Source organism: Ptychodera flava, chromosome 22 (genome assembly GCF_041260155.1).
Source record: "Ptychodera flava strain L36383 chromosome 22, AS_Pfla_20210202, whole genome shotgun sequence".
NCBI classification, from domain to species: domain Eukaryota; kingdom Metazoa; phylum Hemichordata; class Enteropneusta; family Ptychoderidae; genus Ptychodera; species Ptychodera flava.
Genome location: NC_091949.1, coordinates 19,085,963 through 19,109,807, shown reverse-complemented (window position 1 = coordinate 19,109,807; position 23,845 = coordinate 19,085,963). Strand labels below are relative to the sequence as shown.

At 37.7% G+C, this 23,845-nt stretch overlaps 2 protein-coding genes across 2 annotated transcripts in view; one reads left to right on the top strand and one right to left on the bottom strand.

Moving 5' to 3' along the window:
* The window catches only part of LOC139122888 (extracellular matrix organizing protein FRAS1-like), a 120,315-nt gene extending 109,675 nt beyond the window's left edge, over positions 1–10,640 (bottom strand). The window contains exons 1-2 of the mRNA XM_070688730.1: positions 9,764–10,640; positions 7,905–7,936 (exon numbers count right to left, since the gene is read on the bottom strand). Coding sequence (XP_070544831.1) covers positions 7,905–7,936; positions 9,764–9,830 — 99 coding nt within the window. The 5' untranslated portion in view covers positions 9,831–10,640. The remainder of the gene's footprint in view (positions 1–7,904; positions 7,937–9,763) is intronic.
* Positions 10,641–15,083: 4,443 nt separating this feature from the next.
* On the top strand, positions 15,084–20,713 carry LOC139122887 (ankyrin repeat and SOCS box protein 4-like). The gene is made up of 2 exons (XM_070688729.1): positions 15,084–15,216; positions 18,470–20,713. Exon 2 carries the CDS (start codon positions 18,484–18,486, stop codon positions 19,612–19,614), a length of 1,131 nt encoding a protein of 376 aa, XP_070544830.1. The 5' UTR covers positions 15,084–15,216; positions 18,470–18,483; the 3' UTR covers positions 19,615–20,713.
* The last annotated feature ends 3,132 nt before the right edge of the window (positions 20,714–23,845 follow it).

Here is a 23,845-nt window from a genome sequence, read left to right as displayed (position 1 = left end):
TTCTTTTATTTTCTCATTTCAGTTTTTCTCTTCACTTGTTCTAATTTGCAAGTGAAGTCAATTCCACTACTTTCATGGTACCAAACCAATAGATATATGGATGTTTCATCCAACTTGATAAAATTTCATTCTTCAATTGAATATACCCATCTATATGACTTTTACATTCTACAACTTTTATCTTTTCAATATTGTTATGAAATTTTCATTTGTTGAAGAGTCAAAATGTACAGTGTTTCCAAAATAGGTAATGTTAATCTTGCAACAACATCATTCTCATGACCTAAAAATAATCAAAACATGACCTGACAACTAAATACACTGAATATTACCCTATAAGAAGTGGCCAATAAAACAATCAAGAATGTAATTATATGCATTATAAATGGCCAATCAAATACAGCAAAAGTTGGTTGGTTGTCATGGTAACCAATGAGTGAGAAATCATAACATTGTGGGAGCTGTGCTCTCAGCAAAACACATGTTCAATCTATAAAATGATATGTGACTTCCATTTCTGCTCTTACTTGCACTTGTAAGAGGTAATATAAGCCTCAAAACAAATTTTGGGCCGACTCGCAGCGATTTCGAAGCTGTTATCCAATTGGTTGGCAGAATCGTACCGTTATAATGAAATAATACAAATAAACTCCCTAAGTTGCTGTGAATAGTGACAATCGACCAATCAGATATAACCTTGCAAACACGCTGCGAGTCAGCCGCAAATTTTACACTCTTACAAAAACATCCCTCCAGACAAAATAACCTGCTAACCCTACAGAGGTAAAGAGGTCTACAATCACCACTGTTAACAGTGGGTTTGGGCCAAACCATTGTGGTGAAATGGGTAAACCATTCTCTGATATAATCAAGAATAAAATCAGGCAAAGTTTGAGATGATTGAAACAAACTACCTCAAATTTACCAAACTATGAAATTCAAAATGGCTGCTTTATCGTGTGTTTTGATTTTACAAAAACAAGATGACGAAAACGAAACTGAATCAATAGGCTTCAACATGAGTCTGAATCAATAGGCTTCAACATGAGTCTGCAAAAGCAGAAAAGGAGCAAAAAATCATAAAAATTTGAGAGTCAAAATAAACTTTGTCCTCAGGATAAATGCTTCACCTTAACACTGAAGGTTTATACACTGATAATGTTAGTAAGGGCAAAATAAATCTGTACAGAGCTCACTTTCCAGACTTCAACGCTATCTTGAACACATAAGACTCGATATCACAACTCTCTTCAACAGCCCTTTTTAAGTCCATCAACTGTTTGTCAGTCTCGAAGACAGACTGTTGAATGTTTTTATGGGCATTAACATGTACATGTTACACTATAGTTTTTACTCCATAGACATGCAAAGTTTGCATTTGTTGACAGGTTTCATGTAAGGGGTCCAGTAGCTACATGGTGCATCATAAAATTTCCATTTTACAGTCGAATGTGAGAAACACTTGGATAGTCTGACCAACGATGACCACTCCCATGGGAAATGTTAAACTTTCACTCTATTTGAACGAACATTATCATATCTTCAGATACAAAACAGTTTTCACAACTGACAGGTTGTCTGTTTCGCATTTCATCTTGTTATCTTTACATACTATATAGATAGGATACGTCATCATATTATGTATGCATACAGAAACACTGTTCATAGTACTGCATCTTAGACATCGAAAATCTGTCTTCCAATCAACAGCCACTTTACAAACATGTATAATGTCAAATGTTGGTTTTTGCATACTCTTCACTGCAATATGTACATTATGCTATGTTTTTAATCACCGTTGTTACAAGCCACTTCTGACTTGCTTCTGGTGGAAACAGTTTGGCTGGTTTGATAACAAAAGATGCATCTGGCAAATTTGTTTTTTTTTCTCACCTGCCAGTAAAATTTTCATCAAGTTCAAATGTGCCCACATCACACCACCCAGTTTTGAAACAACAGAGCTAGTCATAAACAAATGTGCAGTTGGACAAATGGTATTAAAGTTATGTACTTGTCCACAACACACAAGGGCCAGTTGTGTGTTATCTCTGTGCCAAAAACTGCTTTTAAGGTAGATCACGCCTCAGGGACAGATATTCGGACTCTCAAACTTTTACAATTCTTTTCTGATCTATCACTTGTTGGGGCTCATTTTGAAGCTCTTGGAGAAAGAAAACTTTCACAGTTTCACCGCCTTAGTTTTTCGAAAATCGATTTTATTTTTCCTCCATAGAGTTAACACAGGGATACGGCCATTTTGAATTCCAAATATCAGTAAATCTTGGGTACCTAATTTGTTTCTCTAGTATTAAAATTTTCACGGTGACCCAGATTTTTATTCTCGGCTTTGAAAGAGAATGGTTGAAAGACTCCTTTTAGGAAAGTTTGAGCAAAAGTTTAAGTCTTTCACTTTCGAGGCGCATACTACCTTAAAACCTGACACACGCCATATGAGGTTCCGTCAGACTGATGTAATCTTGCCATAAGCATGTTTTGAACCTTCAGGCGACATAGTACTGAAAAAAATTCTAGATTACTGCCGATAATTTAACAGCACAACACAAAATAAGCAATCTACAATGCATTTAAAAACACACAGAGCAAACAGCAATTAATTTAACATTCTCAAAATGCTACAAATTTTCCTCTCAATGTTTTCCCTCATTTCCACTCTGTCATACACCCTCCCCTCCAGCAGTAACTCTGTTAATCCGTTACTCAGCATCTCTTAATTGACTGTCTACAATTTACAGCCAGAATGCTACTTTAAATCCTTTTTTCCCCTGTGGCAGAATTCAATGTCCAGTCGATGTAAAGTCACAATTGTTTTTTATGAGGTAATTTCAAACACCTGAACAAAGCAATTAACTTTATTAGTAAAACTAGACTCCTTTCTTGGGTTCGTGAAATAACTTTGCTTGATTTCCACACAAAAGCAAAACACATGGATGTTGTCTGACTTTTGCATTACTTCTGTGGAGAGGATCTACCAATATTTAAATTTTATGCTAATGAGAAGGCAGGAGGACCAATAGCAAAGTTACAATCAAATAGCCAGGCTTCTCTCTTTTCCCTTCACTGTATAAATAGTTTTATATATATCCTGAAAATTGCTATACTTGTGTACACGTCATACACTGTACCATCTTTCTCGAAAAAATCCACATTTATGACACAAACTTCGACTGAAGCTGAGAATATCGATACATCAGCAATAACACCCCCACCCCCTCAAACCCCATTTCTCCCCAGTGGCACAGAATCTCAAGTGCCCCTGATGCTGAGCTGACTGATTTGAACTTACAGAGTGTCACTCAGACAATATTCTATCCAAGTACAATCCACATCAATAAATACACATTAGCTTCGCATGAACAGGTCTCTATTTGAATGACAATGGGATTAGATTTTTTTCCCCTTTTTCAACCACTGTCAAATGGCTCCCCTTGTGCAGTCATTGTGTCATGTCCAGAACCAGTTCAACTGAGAGGAATGCAACACTTATCTGATGATGTTGGCCCTTTAACTGAGAAATTCTGCCGGAATTGAAGCGGCTATACGGCAGTAAACTCAATCATTGGAGGAGCCGAATTGCCAAGATAAAAGACAAGACAGTCAGTGTGGCATCACAATCAAGTCCAGAGGCCACACAGTCTGACCATGAAAGTTAAGTTTCCACTGTGATAACATTTGATGTTTCCTGTTTTTGGGGTCAAGTTCACAAAGATGTCTATATCGCATCCATATAAGGGCATCATTATATCTCTTGTGATTGGACAACTGCACCATTATGATGTGAAATTGTCACTTTTAAATCATGGAATTATACAGAAGATTGTCAATACAGGGTAGGAATGCTAACATTTGAGGAAGAGGAGGTAATTCTTGTGTGATGTTCAGGAAATGGTGATATGCAGAAGGGAAGTACTCACAATCTGCTGGCACAAGTTGATTACCCTCATTTGACCTACCATAGGATATGACCTTGGCAATTTTTTCCTGTTTTTTCTCTCAACACATGTCTGCAAATAATCCGACGGCTTTAAAATGCCAATTAGCTAACTTGAGTTTGTCATTGGTATGATTTTTATACCCCTTCCATCACCGTGGTTTGCCCTACATCCATTGTTATCAATGGTGATTGTGGCTCTATTCACAAGGCATTGAGGGTGAATGGGTTAAATTCACCAATGTGTCTTATTCTCCCTCTAATTAGAAGCAGTGTTTCAGTCTATTTCTTAACACAATTTCACATATGCAATGTAAAAATATGCCGACAGTCATTCTAGGTACATGCATTAAAAGTCTAAAAGAGGAACAATACTATTGAGCAGGACATCCTAGACTGTATTACTTTTCAAAAGATTAAATTTTTATTTCAATGTCTTTGTGGAGAAAAATCCATACTATCCTACATAGTTACACCTGAAACATCTATGATGAGGCAATTGTGTAACTAAATCTGCTAGCTTTAGTATTGGCCTTCATTTTTTTCTCAAACTTTGAAGATTTCTTTTTAATTGTGGCAAAACTTTGGTTATTTCAGTTATAACTTGTTGCACATGATGAAATTTTCGTTCTTTACCAAATCTATTACTACTGGTCAATGCTTATTCTTCCCAAAAGTAGTGTTATGATGACATCTATGTATCTGCTGGTATGTATCAAAGATCAGGACTAACGAAGAGAATAAGTCCCAATATAAACATTTGCAAAAAGCACGATACCATTTTCCCAATTTCACATGATATGACACATACTTCAAACAGAGGTCATGGGAATTTATCAAACATCTGTAAAACAAGGTAAAGAACTTTGATACACTGCGATGACTGCCATGAATAATCTAACGACCGGTCAAAAATTTGCATGGTTACGCCATTTCTGGAAAGTGACAGGAGAAGAAAGTTCTTCTCTGATCTTGACCTTGGCATTGGTCGCAACTGGGACTAGCCAACTGTTTGGGTCACTTATAACCCCCTTGTTAAAACAGCAAACCCTTCACATCAACTACGGCGTGAAAAATCAATGAATAGAGACAAAAGACTGAGAAGGACCAATGATAACAAGAAAGACATATCCCATTAGTTTGCTCTGATAGTTTTGTTTTGGCAAAGACAATAAGAGATTCTTCATTAGGGAAAGAAAAGGGGGAAAAATTTCAATAGATTGGCATACTTCTCTTTAAGATCTCATTCTGACGAGAACAATACTCTCGCTGTTTCACACTGTAGTTTCAATTTCAATGGGAACAATTTTAGCTTAGTTCTTTGTGGTTCTGTCAAGGCCAGGGGCAAATGAACTTGAAACTAGGCAAATTTTGACAAACTTGACAGAATAACACAACTGGTAACCCCTCTTCACTGTCTACCCCCAAATCAACCATTATTTAAGAGAAGTCATACAGTTTTACTATATCTACTGGTATTATAGGCAGAGTACATAAAGGAGAAATTGACAGCTGCCAGCCGCATGCTTTTCAAACACTAACAGTATATGAAAATTAACATCAGAATTCCAGAATTATCAATGTATTCGTCCCCACTGAAAATATTTGAATACAGTTATACCGACCATGGTCCCCCTCCGCAGAAAATGCTGCGTAGTCCTCAGTGGCAAACAATTCATAGACTGTAACATAACGGTATCAAATCAATATAAAATTTGTCAGACATAGCTTTGTAACAGAAGCAGCAACTTAATACCAATACTCATTACTGAATGCCATGAAATATCAGCTGGTTTTCATGCCGTGCCAATACTACTTGTGAGGGAGATATGACCAGAAAAGCCAACGAACCACAAGTATATGCTTTCCTATTCCTTCTTCAAATTATTGCCCATCAGATTCAATCCCACCACAGTCCACCATCTGTATTTGGCAAGCAACAAGTATATACAATGCACGAAAACAGAATTTACAAGTCTCTGATATATGAGACTGGGAGCCTCAATAATGGACTTTGTTTTTGAAGGCTATGGGTCAATCAGATGTCAGGCTATTCTTTGAGGTACCAGCATAACATTTTTGTGTTTCAAGATTTCTTAATCTTCATCAGTTTCATCAATAGATGGTATATCTCTCATGAAACCTCTGATGGGAGCGGTTTTTCCTGGTACAAGTAGCTACCATTTACGTCTGTACTTTTACTTTCAAATCAGTTCAACTCTTGAACACTCGGCATCTACAAATCTCCCTTGTCACGTCATACCGAGACCTTGTTTATATTTCCACAATGACCTCAAGAGTTTTTTCCCAATGGGCGCCCGTGTTCCCAGATTTATGGCCTGAAATGCCTCATCATCAATGACATCCCAACAAAAATCCTCAGCATCCACACGCACACACACAGTAAGTTTGTAGTCATAAAGAATAATGACTTGTTGAGCAAACTGGCTTCTTAACCTTGTGGACGCCCATATTTGGACAGACTAGCTCCCCTATGGCAACTAATCCCATGATGCAATTTCACTTAAGTTAACCACTGAGGACAACCCTGTTCTGCAGTCATGGCTACTTCTGAATCAAATCAGCAGCTTACAAATGTTTGACGGCTTTTACATCTGAGCAGTATAGTTTTATGAGGGCGATATAGAAAATACTTAAATTATTAAGTCGTTGGGTTTCAAGTCTTCACGTTGTCAAAACTAATCTTTTTCAACATCAAAGAGGAATTCACCCAAGTCAAAGATTTTTCACTTTATCAGAAAGATTTGCCACCAACAATTGCTGAGAATTTTTTTACTCTGTGTGTGTGTATATATATATATATATATATATATATATATATATATATATATATATATATATATATATATATATATGCACACACACACACATACACACACGTGTGTCTGCAGTGTCTATGTCTGTGTATATGTGTCTCTGTGTTTCTTTGATATGTGGTTGTGGTGTAATCACAAATACCACAAGCAAAATGCATTTACTCCTGATACAATATTTCATAAAATTCTTCAAACTTGGTTTTAACAGTTCTATTGATAAACCTGACGGTAATATAATTGGCGGACATTTCTGAAGGATACTCCCGTCACAGTAACCTGCCCACAGAGTAGAAAGTAGCGACGGTGACCTGGTAAATGGAAATAGTCTTTCTCATTCAAAACTACCCTTACATCTGATATTACAAGGAAAACAATCTCTTCACCGGCCTCAAGACGTATTGGATGTGTTCCCAATTTTATCACTAACAGATTACACGAATGGATGGGGTCGTTGTGTAAGTGCAGCTCAACAATGCTGCCCTGAAATTTACCCATAACCCTCAGAATTCCTGTGTACTAGGGTGGCCCCTGTCATATTTGACAGCCTCCGAAGTCATGGCTCTCAGTAGGGGCACACTTCTTAATTTACACCCGGGCACCACCATGCTGGGCTTGTTCAGACTTTCACCTCACAAGGTTGTACATACACCGGAATAACCTTCGCAGTTCTTATACTTAAGCTTCGCACATGGCTTCAGTATCCTGAAACCCATATCACGGTGGACAGTTTCATCCCTTTTCACAACAAAATTGGGGCCAAATAGATAACCATCAGTCGAGGGCGCAACAAACAGTAAGGCGGAATTTCAGCCAGTTGATAGACAGAAAAAGTCAAGTATGCTTAGATAACTCCATGCTGTTGAGTTTAAGTTGATTGGTGTGCTGAGAATGTAGAACTAATTACAATTAAACTTTGCAGCAACTTCCAAACCATTTTTTTTTCAACACAGACACTCAGTTTGCCATCCTGAAGTCCTTTAGATATTTTCAGCTTCATAGGAATCAACATTATGAGTGTCAAATTTCCACTGACGACATTCTTACATCAGTGTCTAGACTCGGTGTCGAAAAAAAATGGCTCCAAAATAATGAATGCTGAACTTCTCTCCTTGACTTACCAGGTGCGGCAAACCTTCATGGACACATAATCCTGTCAAACAAAAAATGAAAAATTTTGTCAGCAAATTCAACCAGTCAAAAACTTTGGCTCTACAGGTCAAATAAAGCATGACGGAATGCTTGGAAAAGTACCCCCATTCAAGAAGGCAATGAAAGCGTTTGCATACACTGTGGCCCTGTACAAACATGCAAAGGCTGTAAATCTGTAACATTACATTATTTCTGCTTACTTTTCTTTTTATGTTATTCAGATTCTTCAAACCATGTTGGAAAAATGGCCTCCCTCACCTTTCTATTGATGTTTTGAAGCCCTAAAGTTGTACAATGCTTTGTCGCAGAAAACACAACTTAAAAATGAGTTCTGAGGAAATGAGCGCTTCTCAAATGATAAAAAAAGTTTTCATGGTCTTGAAGTGTTAGGTTTCCTGAATGTCATTCCCTACCACACCATCGACTTCAACATAACTGCCACAGATCGATCAGATTGTGAATTGGGGAGCTGGGTCTCATCGTTTGGGATTCTACAACAAACCTATCAAGGTGGAGTACTGTACTTTTGCACCTACCGTAAAACATCCTGGCTATAAGAAATCAGTTTTGTGTGCAAATAAAGGTAGAATGCGCCTCGGGGACAGATATTCAGACTCTCAAACTTTAATAATATTGTTTTGTTCTACCACTTGTGGGGGCTCATTTTGAAGTTCATGGAGTAAAGAAAGTTTGCAATAGCATATTTTTGTAAAAATCGAAAATTCTATTTTTTTTTCTCAATAGAGTTTTACACAGGGAATTGGCAGCCATTTTGAATTTCAAGTGTTGGGAAATGTTTAGCCTAGATTCTAGTTCGTCCGCTTGCCTCCGTACGTCGGAGGTACGGAGGCAAGCGGACGAACTAGAGAATCTAGGCTAGGAAATGTTGGGTAATTATTTCTCCAGTACCAAATTTTGAAGTGACCTCTAATTCAATTCTTATCGCTTAATTTCTATAGGAAATGATTTAAAGTTTTCTTACAAATAGTTCAAGAAAAAAAGTTTTGTCTTCAATTTTGAGGTACATACTACCTTTAATGAAGTTGACCTAACTCTTAGGCTTGAAGTCTCAAGACCATATTGCCTTTAACTTTTTAAAGAAATATTTAGTTGCACTGAACTTAATGGACAAAGATAGACCATGCTATACATCCCCATTCAAAATTTTTCGTCCAATTTCAAAATAACTGCATCACTTATTTTCAAGAATATCAAAAAGTCATTTGTCGGTAGCCCATGTTATCAGTGCAATCACAATTAAAATTCTTTTGCAGCATATCAAGCCTGCAAGGCTCTGCAATCAAGGCACGTTAAAATTGGCAGTTTATTAAATGTATTGTCATGTGATAAAAGATAATTAAACATATCCTCCTCTGTAGATAAAGTTCAACTTGCAAATATTTTGTACAATGCTTTGCAAAGGAAAGTCGACAAGAAAATTGCCAGTAAAGCATCAAATTCTGACTAAATGCAACTTGTGCTTAAAATTGACCTTATTTTCATCCAATGGTCATAGTATTTGGAAGTTTTCACATTTCAAATGTTTTCTCGTGCAATAAAAATATATCAGTATTTAAAATGAACGTACAAGTCAATCTGTGTCGTGGTAACGAAATAGCACAAAGCGTTTTCTACAACAGCTGGGAAAAATTTTAGAATCCCATCTTAAGCACCCTGAGCTATTATTTTGACATGATCAGAATGGCGGGTTTGTCGAAGCCTGCTTGGTACGCCCGCTGACAGTTCGTTACGTTGTGCTAAAAGGATCCGACGGGCACAAACCTTGAGCTTTGACAAACGAACTGTAACAGTCTGTCAAAGAACCTACCTTTAACTAACTGCAACGAGGGAGAAATACACAACGCCGTTAGAATGTATAAACTCCATACAGCCATTATTCCAAGTTAACAAAACTGACGCTCCCAGCTATACAACTTCGACGGCTGTCCGCGGCCTTCGCGGGGTTCCGGTCACGTCAGCGAGTATGAACTCCGAGCTCCGTGATCTGTCTGTGGCTTGAGAAAGGCTACTTCAAACTCTAAATCACGAAGTACAGAAAATTACAGTGACTATAGTTCCCCAAAGTGTTCAATGTTCCGTACCCTCGGTCGGTGACCGGCCAGGCAGCTTGCGATAGATCGACGTTGTCCTCCGCATGTCGGTAGCTATCAGGCAGCCCGGTCGAGAGCGATGACTTCCAGGCCAAGGCGTTGCAAAAGCACCACGGTCCGAAAAGCCCAAAGCTCTCTGGCAGTAGACGGTCCGGAGGTCGCGACAGCTGAACCGGCCTGTTCAGGAAACTCTACTGAACACAAACTGAGAGATCAAAGCTGCGGGAAAGAAGAAACTCGGCAGGCATTCACTGCCGAGGGATAGAGTCTGCCGGCACAGTGGTGCTGGTAAACTTTCAAGCAGTGAAACCAACCCGGACGAGCTGGCCAAGTTGCTTTCCAACGCGATGATTGGTCCACTGAAAACACTACCGATCTGTATTCCAAGAGACACTACACTGCCAGACTTGAATATCACGAAACTAGGCCAAAGTAGACCCCTCGAATTGAATTACAGAGTGCGGTCTCCAAATACAGTGGCGATCCGTCTAGGATAAACATACCCCTGCTATGATCGAGGGCGAGAAGTTAGCACCTGATCTGATCGATTTTCCGCTAAACTTCAAGTCCTCAACATGAACTTTCTATCAGTCACACACGCAGGTCATGGGTCACGGGCGCCAAATGCATACTAATTGATTCACATTGATAACGTGAGTAAATATATACAGACTGGCCCATTTTTATAACTGCATCGTTGGGATGGAGTATACTTGTGCTTGCTTTTGATGAAAATGACAAATTAAAAAAATGCGCAAAGAAAAGTAAACATATTGGAATCACAACAGGTGCAAATGACATGATGCCAGTTTAATACTCAGCCCTGTCTACATCTTTACTGATTTTATTCCTATGGCAAAATAAGGTTAATCGATAACATCAACCCTATAATTCTTTAAATTAAAGGTCTGAAGGAAAAGCGTATGTTGGATATTTCCAAAAAATCAAGGGGTTCTTTGTGTCCGCAGGTCAGCAAAGTTTTGTGTGGTCTTCTGACCAAAACACGTTTTGCAGAAGTTTGTCACAAGAGGGCGCTATCTACAAACCACTTCGGCTGCGCAGCCAATATATTGCCTGTGGTCTGGAAGACTTTGTCCTTAATTGTCCTTAAAAAATATTCATAGTTTCATCATAGACTACCATGTACAGTGAATCAACATTTCGGTGAAATTCCAAAATCCAATTTCTTGCACACACATCCATTTGTAACCACCCTAGTATATGACATAAACTGGTCCAATAATCATTTCCATTCAGGGTAATACATTAGCAGGTCCATGGGACATATGTGATTTACAAATTTAAATAGGACCATCCTGAATAATCAAGAACATTAATATGAACAATCAAGCATACATAAATACACAGATTTCCCTATTTTTATATTGGAAAATATTATTCATAGTTTCGTCATTGACGTATATAATACAATAGTTATAAACAAAATGCAGCATAGAACAGAGAGTAAATTACCGGTATACACAAAAAAGTCAAATTAATGAAAGAAAAGATATATGGACCTCTGGCCAAAAGACCAACATCCATTTATAACCATCCCAGTATAATGAATAATTAAGCATATATAAATACACAGATTTACCTATTTTTGTATTGGAAAAAAAATTGTACTGTGGCGGTGACCCTTTATCCAATAGACGCCACTAGCACCACTGTGATACCTGGCTGCGATATCACAGCTACAGTCAATATATGGACGAAAGGTATGAGTGAAAACTACTAATATTTACAAACACGAGCCCTACATTTTTTCTTTAACTTTGCAGGGGATGCAAAAATATATATTTCTGGTCATAACTTTTTATCTAATATATATTTTCTACCGAATGGTGGCTAAAGGGTACTGTCTTGAGCTCGCATAATACAAACTTATCTGCAGAAGGGGTCACAAAGCAGGTCAACGTTCCAAATCGTACAAGATTTCCTTGGTGGAGGTACTTTTGCTTTGTTCAGGGCAACTTTGTATCCTTTTTAGTTCACGTGTGTAAACACGTGGGCTAATGTCATAGCGATGTCTGTCTGTCTGTCGTGTGTGTGTGTGTGTGTGTGTGTGTGATGTTAGTGTGTGTGTGTGTCTGTCTGTCTGTCTGTTTACACGATAACTCAAAAACGCCTAAACGGATTCAAGTCAGATTTGGTACACAGGTACCATATGCTACTTGCAAGAACTGATTAGATTTTGGATAGTGTAGCTTGCGTATTAATGAAGTTATGCAATATTGTTTTTTTTCCGTACAATGGTTTCCCTATGGAGACGGTAATGACAGTGTAGACATATATCAAGAAATACTGCACCAAATTTCATGAAACTTTTCACAGATGACAGTCTCAGAACATTATGATGATACTGTGATGTATCATGTAAATTATCTTCTCATTTGCATATTTCATGAACTTTTGTTATTAGTGAGATAACTCTGAAATTCCTGCACGAAACTTGATGATAATTGCAACAAATATTGATCTGATATATATCTAATTATACTTAGAAGCATTTGGCAGTGTCAAGTTAAAAATAGCTCATTTGCATATTTTATGAAGTTTTGTAATTAGTCATATAACTCCGATATAACTTCACCAAATGTGATGAAATCTGCTGCAGATACTGATCTGACTGATATCTAACTGTAGTGTAAAGCATTTAGTAATGTGAAATTAATTAAGGGTTCATTTGCATATTTAATGAACTTTGTAATTAGTGATATTACTCCAAAATTACAGCTTTAAATTTGATGAAACTTGCTACAGATGTTGATCTGATAAATATCCAATTGTACTGAGAAGCATTGAGCAGTGTCAAGTTAATAATTAGCTCATTTGCATATTTCATGAAGTTTTATAATTAGTCATATAACTCCGAAATAACTGCATCAAACGTCATGAAAACTGCTGCATATACTGATCTGACAGATATCTAACTGTGTTGTAAAGCATTTAGTAGTGTAAAGTTAATTAAGGGTTCATTTGCATATTTAATAAACTTTGTAATTAGGTATATAACTCTGAAATTACGGCACCAAATTTTGTGAAACGTGCTACGGAAATGATTTGATAAATACTTAATTGTGCTATGAATCATTGAACAGTGTCAAGTTAATTTAGGGTTTATTTGCATATTTAATGAACTTTGTAATTAGTGACATTACTCTAAAATTACAGCACTAAATTAAATAAAACGTGCTACAAATGTTGATCTGATGGATATCTAGTTGTCCCATGAAGCATTGAGCAGTGTCAAGTTAATTAACAGCTCATTTGCATATTAAATAAAGTTTTGTAATTAGTGATTAAACTCTGAGAGTACTGTGCGAAGTTGAAAAAAACCTGCTACATATAGTGATAACATATATCTTATTGTTCTGTGAAGGGTACTACTATTAATGAACCTGTTGTTAAAAACACGTGAGCATATTCAGTTCATATCTGTTTGTTACCTAAAATATCTCAAAATCAGACGGCGATCGAAAAACAAGAGCAACAATACATAATGAAAGGAATTAATGTCTGTATTATATTGAATATCAAGTCTGTGGCGAAGCGAGCGTAAAAATCGCTCTCAGAAAGGGTGTACATGAAAAGTGGCTGTATCACGAAGCGACTGCCAAACGACAAGAGAACGTGTGACATCATCAGAATATGATAAGAGTGCAAAGACGGTGATGACGTATCCGTTCATATCTAGACGTATTGAATTACTCATATCATATTTATCCTTATCATATCAGTGTGCGAAACTCATGCAAAATCTCTACTTGCAAAGCGGGCCAACAACTTTTAAAAAGTCATTGGCCCTAAAGGAAATAAACTGGTCCGATCCTCTGGTCAAATCCAAATATAATTCAGATTTTTTTACCTGCGCTCAGTATAGGAGCTTAGAACATTTGATTTAAAAAAATAATAAGACACCACTTCAACATCCTAGCATTAAACTGTTTTTTGTACCTTTTAATTCTTGTGTTTAGGGACCGAGCACAATTAACGGCAGGGGGGCAGAAGAGGGGGGGGGGGCACGAAAAAAAATGAGTGTTCTTGGGGTGGGCCATGCAAATTCCAGGGAAGGTAAGGGGTGGGCCACCAAATTTTTTTACACCATGACAGACAGAGAATATTTTTCATAATTTTTGTTCCTTGTTGAAGCTGGAGTTCCTTGTTAAACTTCTTGTAGCATGATGAAATACCAAGTCTTAAACCTCACAATGCAGTTGTTATGTGTAAAATGAGCAATATTATTATTGAAAATTGACTTGAGCTTGTTAGACTAACTTGGAGATGTGCAGTGAACACTGTCATCATTAAAAATAATTCATGTCTAAATCAATGCTTCAACTATAACAACTATAACAGCACTGAATGAACTTGTAGATTGTTTATAAGGTATTTGGTAATTTCATCATTCTTTGAGATTAAAATAGCACAACACAATACTGAAAAGTAGCTGTACGTGTAACAAGTAGTAAGGCTTGAACATATGTTATTTTGTTTGTTTATTATTCATATATTTATTTGTTTATTATTTATTTCAAGAATGCAAGAATGTTGTTTTCACTAAAGCATATATTAAAAGTTATAAGGATTATGTACAACTGTTTGGGGGGGGGGGGCCACAAAACTTTGTTGCCGGTGATTGGGGGCCACTAAAATGTTTGCTGGTGTTAGGGGTCCTGTAAAAAATATATGCACCACTTTTTTTCTCTTCCAGCCCCAACAACAACAACATCACGACTAATAAATATAAACAACAATACAAACATCAAACAACATCAACAACCAGATCTCTGGGTTCCCTCCACCGGCGTTCTGTTGACTAGGTAGTTTGTAAAAGTGTTGTTTATGCTACGTTCCGACGTTCTGTTCCGTGATAAGGCTACGGAACAGAACGTTGGAACGTAGCAAAACTACACTTTTACAACCCAGTCAACAGAACGCCTGGGCTGTGGTCCCGGGCTGTGGTTCCCTCAGAGTCTGAGTACAGCAGCACAGCAGCCAGGCAGCTGCAGCAGTACAAAGTGCGCCCCCAAGAGAAATAATACAGAAATATCTGCTCGAGACAACTTCCGGCCAGCAAAATAATGGCGCTTGCCTACAATCTGTGAGCCGCAGCCGAAGAAATAGAGAATATTTAGCGGTATAATCCATCACGTGAACCATTTCGGTAAGGAGTGTGTTTCCTTTTCAAAACTGACGAATCTTTTCTATGCTAACTGGCAATCAGACTACCGCAGAAAAAAAGTTTAGGGTTCTCAGACTTTGTTGACAATACCGATGATCAATGTACCTGACTTTTTACTCGTTTGCAACTGCATGTTTGAAGGTCAAGCATAGACCGCGTCTTGCTTGACGCTGCCGCAGTTCGATTTTGGTCACTTTATCTTGAGAAGTTCAACATGAGTATTTCTTGGATAGTTCGTTACCCCTAATCCAATAAGTTGCTTCTATAGTTACCGTCGGAGGGAAACTATCGTTGTGCAGAGAGCGTACACTACCATGCCAGTAGTGTAGGTGTAGTACAGTAGCTCGAGGTTTTGCCGTCCGACCCAAATACCCAGGCAAAACCTCGAGCTACTGTACTGCAGCTACCAGTAGTGTAGCTGCAATAATTGTAGCCCACCGGCTTTTATTTGCCGAATTGGCAGTTCAGCCCCAGCCCAAAAATACTTAAACTCTACAAGTACTATGATAATTAGCCCTGCATACAGGTCTGTGTGTTCCCGGCGTTATTTTTTACACGGCCTCCACCACAGCCCTGCAACGGTCCATAGAAATGACTTGGGACTCTGCAGTGAGATTCAAAATGGCGATCTCCATGGGTAAACAACTTATCGAGTACATTGTGTTTCAGAAAACGAGCGGTTTTGGACATTAGGAGAAGTTAATCGCATCTTTTCTAGGGTCGGTTAGGAGGTAAAGGTAGGAAGGGAAAGGATTTTGCCCCGATATATTAGAAAGTTGGCCAAAAAGACCGTTTTTTCGTTGCGGTCCGGATCCGGACTGCAGAGTCCCCAGATATCTCCATGGACCGTTGCAGGGCTGTGGTGGAGGCCGTATAACGCCGGGAACACACAGACCAGTAGGGCTATATGATAATGGGTGACCACGCATATATATACAACCCCAGTTTCAGACACAATAAACGAAACCATTGCGAAAATGAATTACCGGCAATGGTCATGACCATTAATTCCTTTTCACGTAATTGCATTATGAAGTTTCTATTTGTTAAGTTGAGATGTCCCTAAACAACGTGTTTTTTAGGCATCTTAATTCAACCTGTTAATGCTAGAGATACGTAGTTGCTCGAGAATCACAACACCACACGTTCAGAAAAAAATGCACTTAAAACATCATGCTGGCCTGCTGAAGGAGACTATAAGTGGCAGGTGTAGCCTTTAAGCCTATAGTATAGGCACTACAAATTGTATGTGAAATAAACTAGATGATGAACTACACTTTTTCGATGAGTGAAATAGGTTAAAGCGGATCACATTGCTTGCACTGATTATAGGGTTTGATTGATTGGGGGTCCAATTAGTTAGAGGTCAAACAGACTAGAAATCCTACTAATTACTGCCCATGGACTACCCATACATCAGGACGTTACCTTCCAATTACTGTTTTCAGATGATATCTCAATACCAAAGAGCACTACTGTACAAAATAAGAGCCTGTTTTACTTGCCAATACCTGACTCTTGTCTCAGAGCTTGTCATTGATATATAATTGGAGAGCTAATTTCCCGCTGGGCAGTGTTTGGACATCAAATACGGTCATACAATCTCTTGCTACTTGTTTGAAAATCAGCATTTTTGGGCCTGGGACAATTATTTTGTAGGTTTTTGTAAATAATAGTGGCTTTTGGCATTGAGATATTGACTGATTACAGTAATTGGAAGGTTAATTTCCAGACGGGCAGTCGATTGGCAGTAACAGGCAGTACTTAGTAGGACCCCATTTCCAGTTCAGTTGTATCCAAATACTGTACGAGAATTAAAAGTTGCACAAAAGGTCTACAAAGGCAATGTTTAAGATTTCTAGGATATTTTCAAGGAATAGGTAAATTGTTATGTTCATGATCGCACATATCCTCTATTCATATCAAGTCATGCTTTATAGAAATACACTGACTTATTGGAATCCTTAAAATAAATAGTTATGTTCACACAGTCACGTTATATGGTACAAACTGATGCATGTACGGAAATGGGGGCCACATAAATTCAACGAAATATGCATTCGTTTTTCCCCCACAACAATATTTTGAAAGTAAAGTTGCTGACAAATAGTGTGGCATAGAGACGGTATGCGTTAGGGTAGCCATGGCAAGTTTACTTCAATTGTTTCATCAAATATGGGGGAGTGTTGGCCATGTATTTTGTGTTGTTTCAATAAACGCTGCCGGAATGTTTTGAAAATTTTTATACAGAAGACACAATGATACTATTCATTCATTTTTCATTGTATTTATTGTTTTTATCAGCAATTTTGATATTACCGATTTTTAGTTCATAAGTAGCTATGTTAATTTTTTTTGAAAAACTTAAATTTCAGAACTCTTCTGTACCTTTCTCCTCTTGCCAATCCTGTTGTAAATATTAGGACTTAAAAACAGGTATCCGATGGGATGTGCTGTTACTAATAAGCATATTTTTTGGTAATTGAAAACTTCCAGTTTGTGTTTTCAGAGATCAAAGGTCATAATGGTTGTATATTCAGCTTCTGAAACGTGCTCTTGGTTCGGTTTTCTGTTACAGTAAATATTTATCATTGTGCAATCACTGACAGGGTACTCCACAAGGGGATTTTTAGGGGTGGGCCACCCCTCTGTTTTTGGAGCAATCTATTCATATGTTAATAACTGCACAAAAGAATACATTTTCACAACAAAAGAATATGCAATTATGCATTGTTATGTGAATTGGTCACCTCTCTTGTTTTTAAGCTGTGGAGAACACTGATTCAGCCCTTTTGCTTCTAACTTTCTGAAGAATTAGTCGAACCAAAGTATTGGTAACGATACAATCAAACAAGTAATAAAGGGAACTTGCACTAAAGTATGTGATAACTCTTTACAGGATTCAATCAAGAAATTCACTGACATGGAAGTGAGAAAGAGAAAGCTGACTAAAAAAATAGCAATGCTACAAAGATAAGCTTATTATATTGTTTCATGACACAATCCAATATGACTGCAAGTCAACCAATTTGTCAGTTGCTTTCTTGGAAAAAAATGGTAGATGCGACTTTCACTGTTACATGTAAGGACCAGCGCGTCACCTTTCCTTTTTTTATGGCACAGGCCCTCCATGTAGGGACTGTGTTTACAGTGACCTTTTTGCTTCTAATGCCAGTCTCAATGAGACCAGTCCTGTTATGCAACAATTTAATCTTTTTTCTTGTTTTCTATTTAGAAATTTTGTCAAGAATGAAGGGGAAGGGAATGTTTTATGATGAATTTTATGATTGCCTTTTGAATGGAGATGGCAATGGACTCTCTCAAGCCATTGCAAGTGGTCAGCCAACAAACATTATCATGGAACACCCAAGTGTATCACCACAGGTGGACTATGAATGTGCCTGTGGAAAGACAACTCCTGTTTTGGTAGCAGCCTTCTGTGGATATGTGGAATGTCTGCGAGTTCTCACACAGAACGGTGCCTCAGTGAACTTGTTACCATGTCAGAATCACAATAGCGCCCTCCACATCGCTTGCCGGAGTCCATCGAACAGTGTGATGTGCGTTGAGCTTTTGTTGTCGAACGGTGCCATTGTAAATCTCCCGGACTCGGAAGGGTACGTGCCGCTGCACATTGCAGTGCAGTACAGCAAACCAGATGTTGTCAAGCTTCTGCTGCAGTCGGGAGCAGACGTGAACAGAACAGCTCATGAGAATGAATCGCCGTTACTTCTCGCGACGTCCTACCCTCTGGATTTTCCCATGGTGCAGCTGCTACTGAAGAATGGGGCTGATGCTTGTTTGCCCGATAAATTTCGCAACACAGCGTTGCAGCTAGCGACGAAGCAAGTCCACGTACAAGCTGTAAAACTGCTACTCAGGCACAGCGCCAACCCAAATACTCTTGACATATATCATCAGTCGCCGTTATTTTCTGTCGCCAAGGTGATGCGGCCCATGGACAACAGTACAAGCAACCCGCCTTTATGTCTTCAAGCGCTGCTAAATCATGGAGCAAACATCAAACAAATCTGCTTGCGTCAGAACATCTTTCAAGTTGTAATGGCCATATGTCCCGATAACGTCAATAACTTCACAGTTTTAATCAGTGCCTATGACTACATAGACGCTGTTCTCCGTCCGTTACTGCCAATCATTCATATCATACCTGCCGAAGTCCAGCTAAGAAATTCATCATTCTATGCAAATCTTACATATCTGGCGCGGAACCCTAGGACACTTCAACATCTGTGTCGGTGTATAGTGAGGAAGTGTCTTCAAAAGAACTGCGGAAAGTTGGCAAATAGTTTACCGTTACCAGACAGACTCAAAGAGTATATTCTATTGAAACCTAGCCTCTGTGGGCAATTCTACCTATGACACTTGGCTCAGTTGGCCTTACTGCAAACAGGGTATGTACATGAGACTGTACATTTAATGAAGGACAGCTCAAGCTGTGAAAACTCAAATCAGCTTGATGCCTGTGTCTTGGTTTAGTGGCAATTTTGCCACACAGGGTACCAGAAATTTCCTTGCTATAGGTGTCACCTGTGTAGACATTCTGTATTTCGATGGATGCTAGTAGCTACAGGGAACCAGCGTTGAGTGTTACACTGTGGAAAATTTTGTCCAGATTTGCTGGATTGTGGGTATTATATTTATTATAAAGGAGTAAAACCACACAAAATAGGTTGTGAGACTCCTGAATTCATAGTCAGACAATCCACAGTATGTAATTTTCATTGAGCTCACCAAGTGCATATTAGGGTTCTCCACAAGGGGACCTTTGAGGGGTGGGTCACCCTTCTGTTTTTTCAAGCAATTCATTCGTGTATCAACAACAATACAAAAGAATATATTTCACAACAAATTATATGCTGTTATGTAAATTCCCAACCCTGTGTTTTTCGAAGATGATGAGAAAACTGCACATGCAAAGGCTGAACAAATCATTTTCAAGCTCACATACTTGTGTATAGACCCTAGAAAAAGGGTCTATGCCAGAACAGATCACTAGCCCAGCCTCCACCATTATGCTCACACTGTAGATACTAGTTAAATAACTCAATGGTGTGATAGGCTAGCAGAAGCAAAATAATATTGTCCATGAGCTTGGGATTGTGAATTTGCCCACGCCAGAATATTTCACCATTAGAGTGAAGATTGAATCTTTTCACTGAACATAGGTCTAATTTAGCCTTAACCCTTTCACCACCATGGTTTGGTCCAAACCCATTGTTATAAATGGTGATTGTGGACCTGTTTACAGAGAATTGTGGGTGAACAGGTTAAATTAGATAAATTATAGAAAGTACTTTGATAGAAACAAGTCTGAAACAGGCATGAGTATTTGACATTGTATTATCATATTTTGAGTTCTGTCAACCAGTTTCATTCTGTTTCAGTATTTTAGACTCATGAGAGTTAATATTTGAAATAAATTTAATAAAAGGAAATTGAGCAATAGATCTTTTATCCATTTCTATGTCATGTGGTTTTTTGTGTCAGAAATTACCTTTTACATCGTGGATTGAACTTTTGAAGTACCCGATAACACCCAGAAAAGTAGTTCTGAATTTAAACTCATACCAGTAGTGTGTGTTAGGGACCTTTAGTCTTTTTTGTATCCAAAAATTTAGAATGATGGGTCAACCTACAAATGTTTGATGAGAGCAACAAATAATTTTCAATTTAATAATCTTTCGAATTCCAAATGCACCCATCTTCTATGCTTGTTGTGTCAAGAAGAGATAATCTGTCATTTTCACAAAAAAAGACAAAAAGTCAGTTTTCTCCACAGGGTAGATATGGGTCCCCACAAAATTTCATTGTTTTTGCTTCATGTTCCAGAAGATAAGTAAATGATTTAGCACTTCACTATCATTTCTGTCATCATCTAGTATGGTGATATTTATATACAAACAGGAACCATGGTAAAATTTACCTGAAGTACGGGACTGTGCAAAGACCCTGAATGTAGACTAAAACAATATTATATCACAGCATTTGCCAAATTGTAAAATTGTGTGGGGTATTCTGTAGTAGGACACAAAGTTGCATTCACAACAAACCAATAAAATGAGGGAATCTGTAAGAAGAATGTGAGTTCGAGACTGCAGCACAGTGTTGTGCCCCTGAGCAAGGCACTTAGATCCTCATTGCATTTGATAGTGGGTTGTGGGTATCTCATCATCCTGTAATTGGGTTCGCCTATTGGATGAGTAATAAAATAAAAAATCAATTTCTGTATTAACACCACTTTCTTAATTTGATACATTATGTTAAATCTTCCAAGAGGAAAATGGCTGATCAATATTTGGGAGGAGGGGGAATTGAGGTGAAAAAAAAATAAAACGGCTAATATAACTGTAAGAACCATTCCCAAGAAATTAGACTTTGGCTCGTTGTGGCCTTTGGGAAAGTGATAGAGAACATGTTTAAGTTCATAACAAAGAACAAAGGTCTTTGAAATGATGTGCAGAAGAGTACACATTGACTGGACTGTGTAAAGAGTGATTGAGGGCTGTTTCAAATGAAGACACTGTCAAAATGCAGCATTCATTTCCACTAAGAAGAAGATCAGCTGATATCAGAGATACATGTAAGATAACGGTAGGAACAGAACTGTGTTGGGCCAGTCTACACAGCCAAGATTCAATACTCGCTTGAACCTCTGCATGGTCATGAGGAGGCCCTCTATTGACAAAAGTACTTTGTCCCCTAGTAGTCAAGTAACCTTTTATTTTGACTTGCACCTCACTTTAGTTACACAGCTCAATGGATTTCAGTATCATCACCCTACTATGACTCATGCAAATTCAAAAGAGGAACAATAAGAATAATGAAACAATCCAAAAATGAACTCCGGTAGCAATATATTAAATTAGATATACAAAAGTACTCACTGTATTGTGTAAATTTTCTTACAGGGCTCCCTTTTAATATAAAGCAGATACAGATTGGGTTTATTGTTTGTTTTTCCCACAAAGTTTCCAGAATGGGACCTAGATGTTGTAATTGTAGAGTATGATAATGTAGTGAAAAGAGAACTTTCCCAAAATGAAGCTTGTAAGCAGAAAAATAAAACTCAGTGGGAGGTGGATTAAGCTTCCCACTGATTGAAACAGCGCCCTCATAAGGTTGTTGCAAGCTATGATAACACCTGTGAATGTGTACAATAGGTAGGTTTGATCACATCATTTTGGCATGTGCCCAAATATTGTCTGTCAGTTTGACCCAACCTTAACGATCGACTGTCAAAATTCAGATCCACATTATTTTTCATACATGTTTAATAAATGGAAAAATATGCATGCCAAAATATTTCATAACAAAAATGTGATGTGCAATATAAACAAGGCAAATCTATAGTCATGATGTCAGATACAAGTACCGGCAAAGTTTCAACAATTATGCACCCATCCTTTGAAGATAATCCAATATGAAAACTACATGGTAACATACAACTAAAACAATAAAAACTTGCTATTGCTTTTGGAAATTTCAAAATTTCAAAACAAATCATTTCCAACACATGAAACAAGTAAGCCACTGTTTAAATTTGCATAAGACAACCAAACTATCACCATTGCAAAAAGATTTGTTTATAAGAATGGTAATCAATAAACCTCCGTGTGATAATTTTATAGGGAAGTATAAATGTCTGATTTTCAAAAAACGGGCAAAAAAAAAAAATTTTGCTATTGCTTTTAAGTTTCAACAAATCCCTTCCAAATAGTGAAACAAATGAATTACATTTACAACCAACTACCAAGAGTTTTAAGTTTTATGTATAAGAATGGCACTCAACGTACTTCTATTGTAATAATTCTACAGGGAAGAAAACATGGTTGATTTTCACAAAAATAGGCAGTGATTTTTTTTTCTTTTGAAATATCCGCAGTTATTTTTCTGGCTTTTATATTAACACCTCTGAAGAAATTGCTACATTTTGAGTCTCAATTTTCTGAAGAACCATCTTCGAGTCATTTCTCCACATTAAGGTGCCTCAAAAATGAAATACCGGTACTTATAAACTTTTGCTCAACATTTCCTCTATGAAACTTTCAACCATACTATTACCAAATACCATACTATTACAAGAATAAAAATTAGGGATCAAAGTTTGGTACAAGAAAAAAAAAACCCCATATTTGAAATTCAAAATGGCTGCCACTCCTGAGTTACCTCTATGGGGAAAAATAAAATTTTTGATTAGCAAAAAACTTAGATGATGAACATTTACTCCAAGAGCTTTTACATGAACCCCCACAAGTGGTAGATCAGAAAAGAATTGTAAAAATTTGAGAGTCTGAATATTTGTCCCCAAGGCACATTCTACCTTAAAGGAAACTGATCATTTTAAATTTGTGAATGTACCACTGATTCCTGTTATCTGCTTTGAAGAATTTATGGATTGAAAACATGGAAAGCATGATGATTTATCAATAAAACTCCTGACAAACATTTCTATAGAGTTTCAAGAAATACCTTCACCGTCTAGACTGGGTTGACTGTGTCACGGACCTGTTCAATATTTTAAAAAGATGGAGAGAGCTTTACACCCAAGGGAATTCCTTTATCACAGGTTCATGAAATGGTACAATTTTGA

Bases quoted from the DNA above. Each gene is read 5' to 3' on its own strand.
- LOC139122887 (XM_070688729.1), top strand. From the start codon at position 18,484: ATGAAGGGGAAGGGAATGTTTTATGATGAATTTTATGATTGCCTTTTG.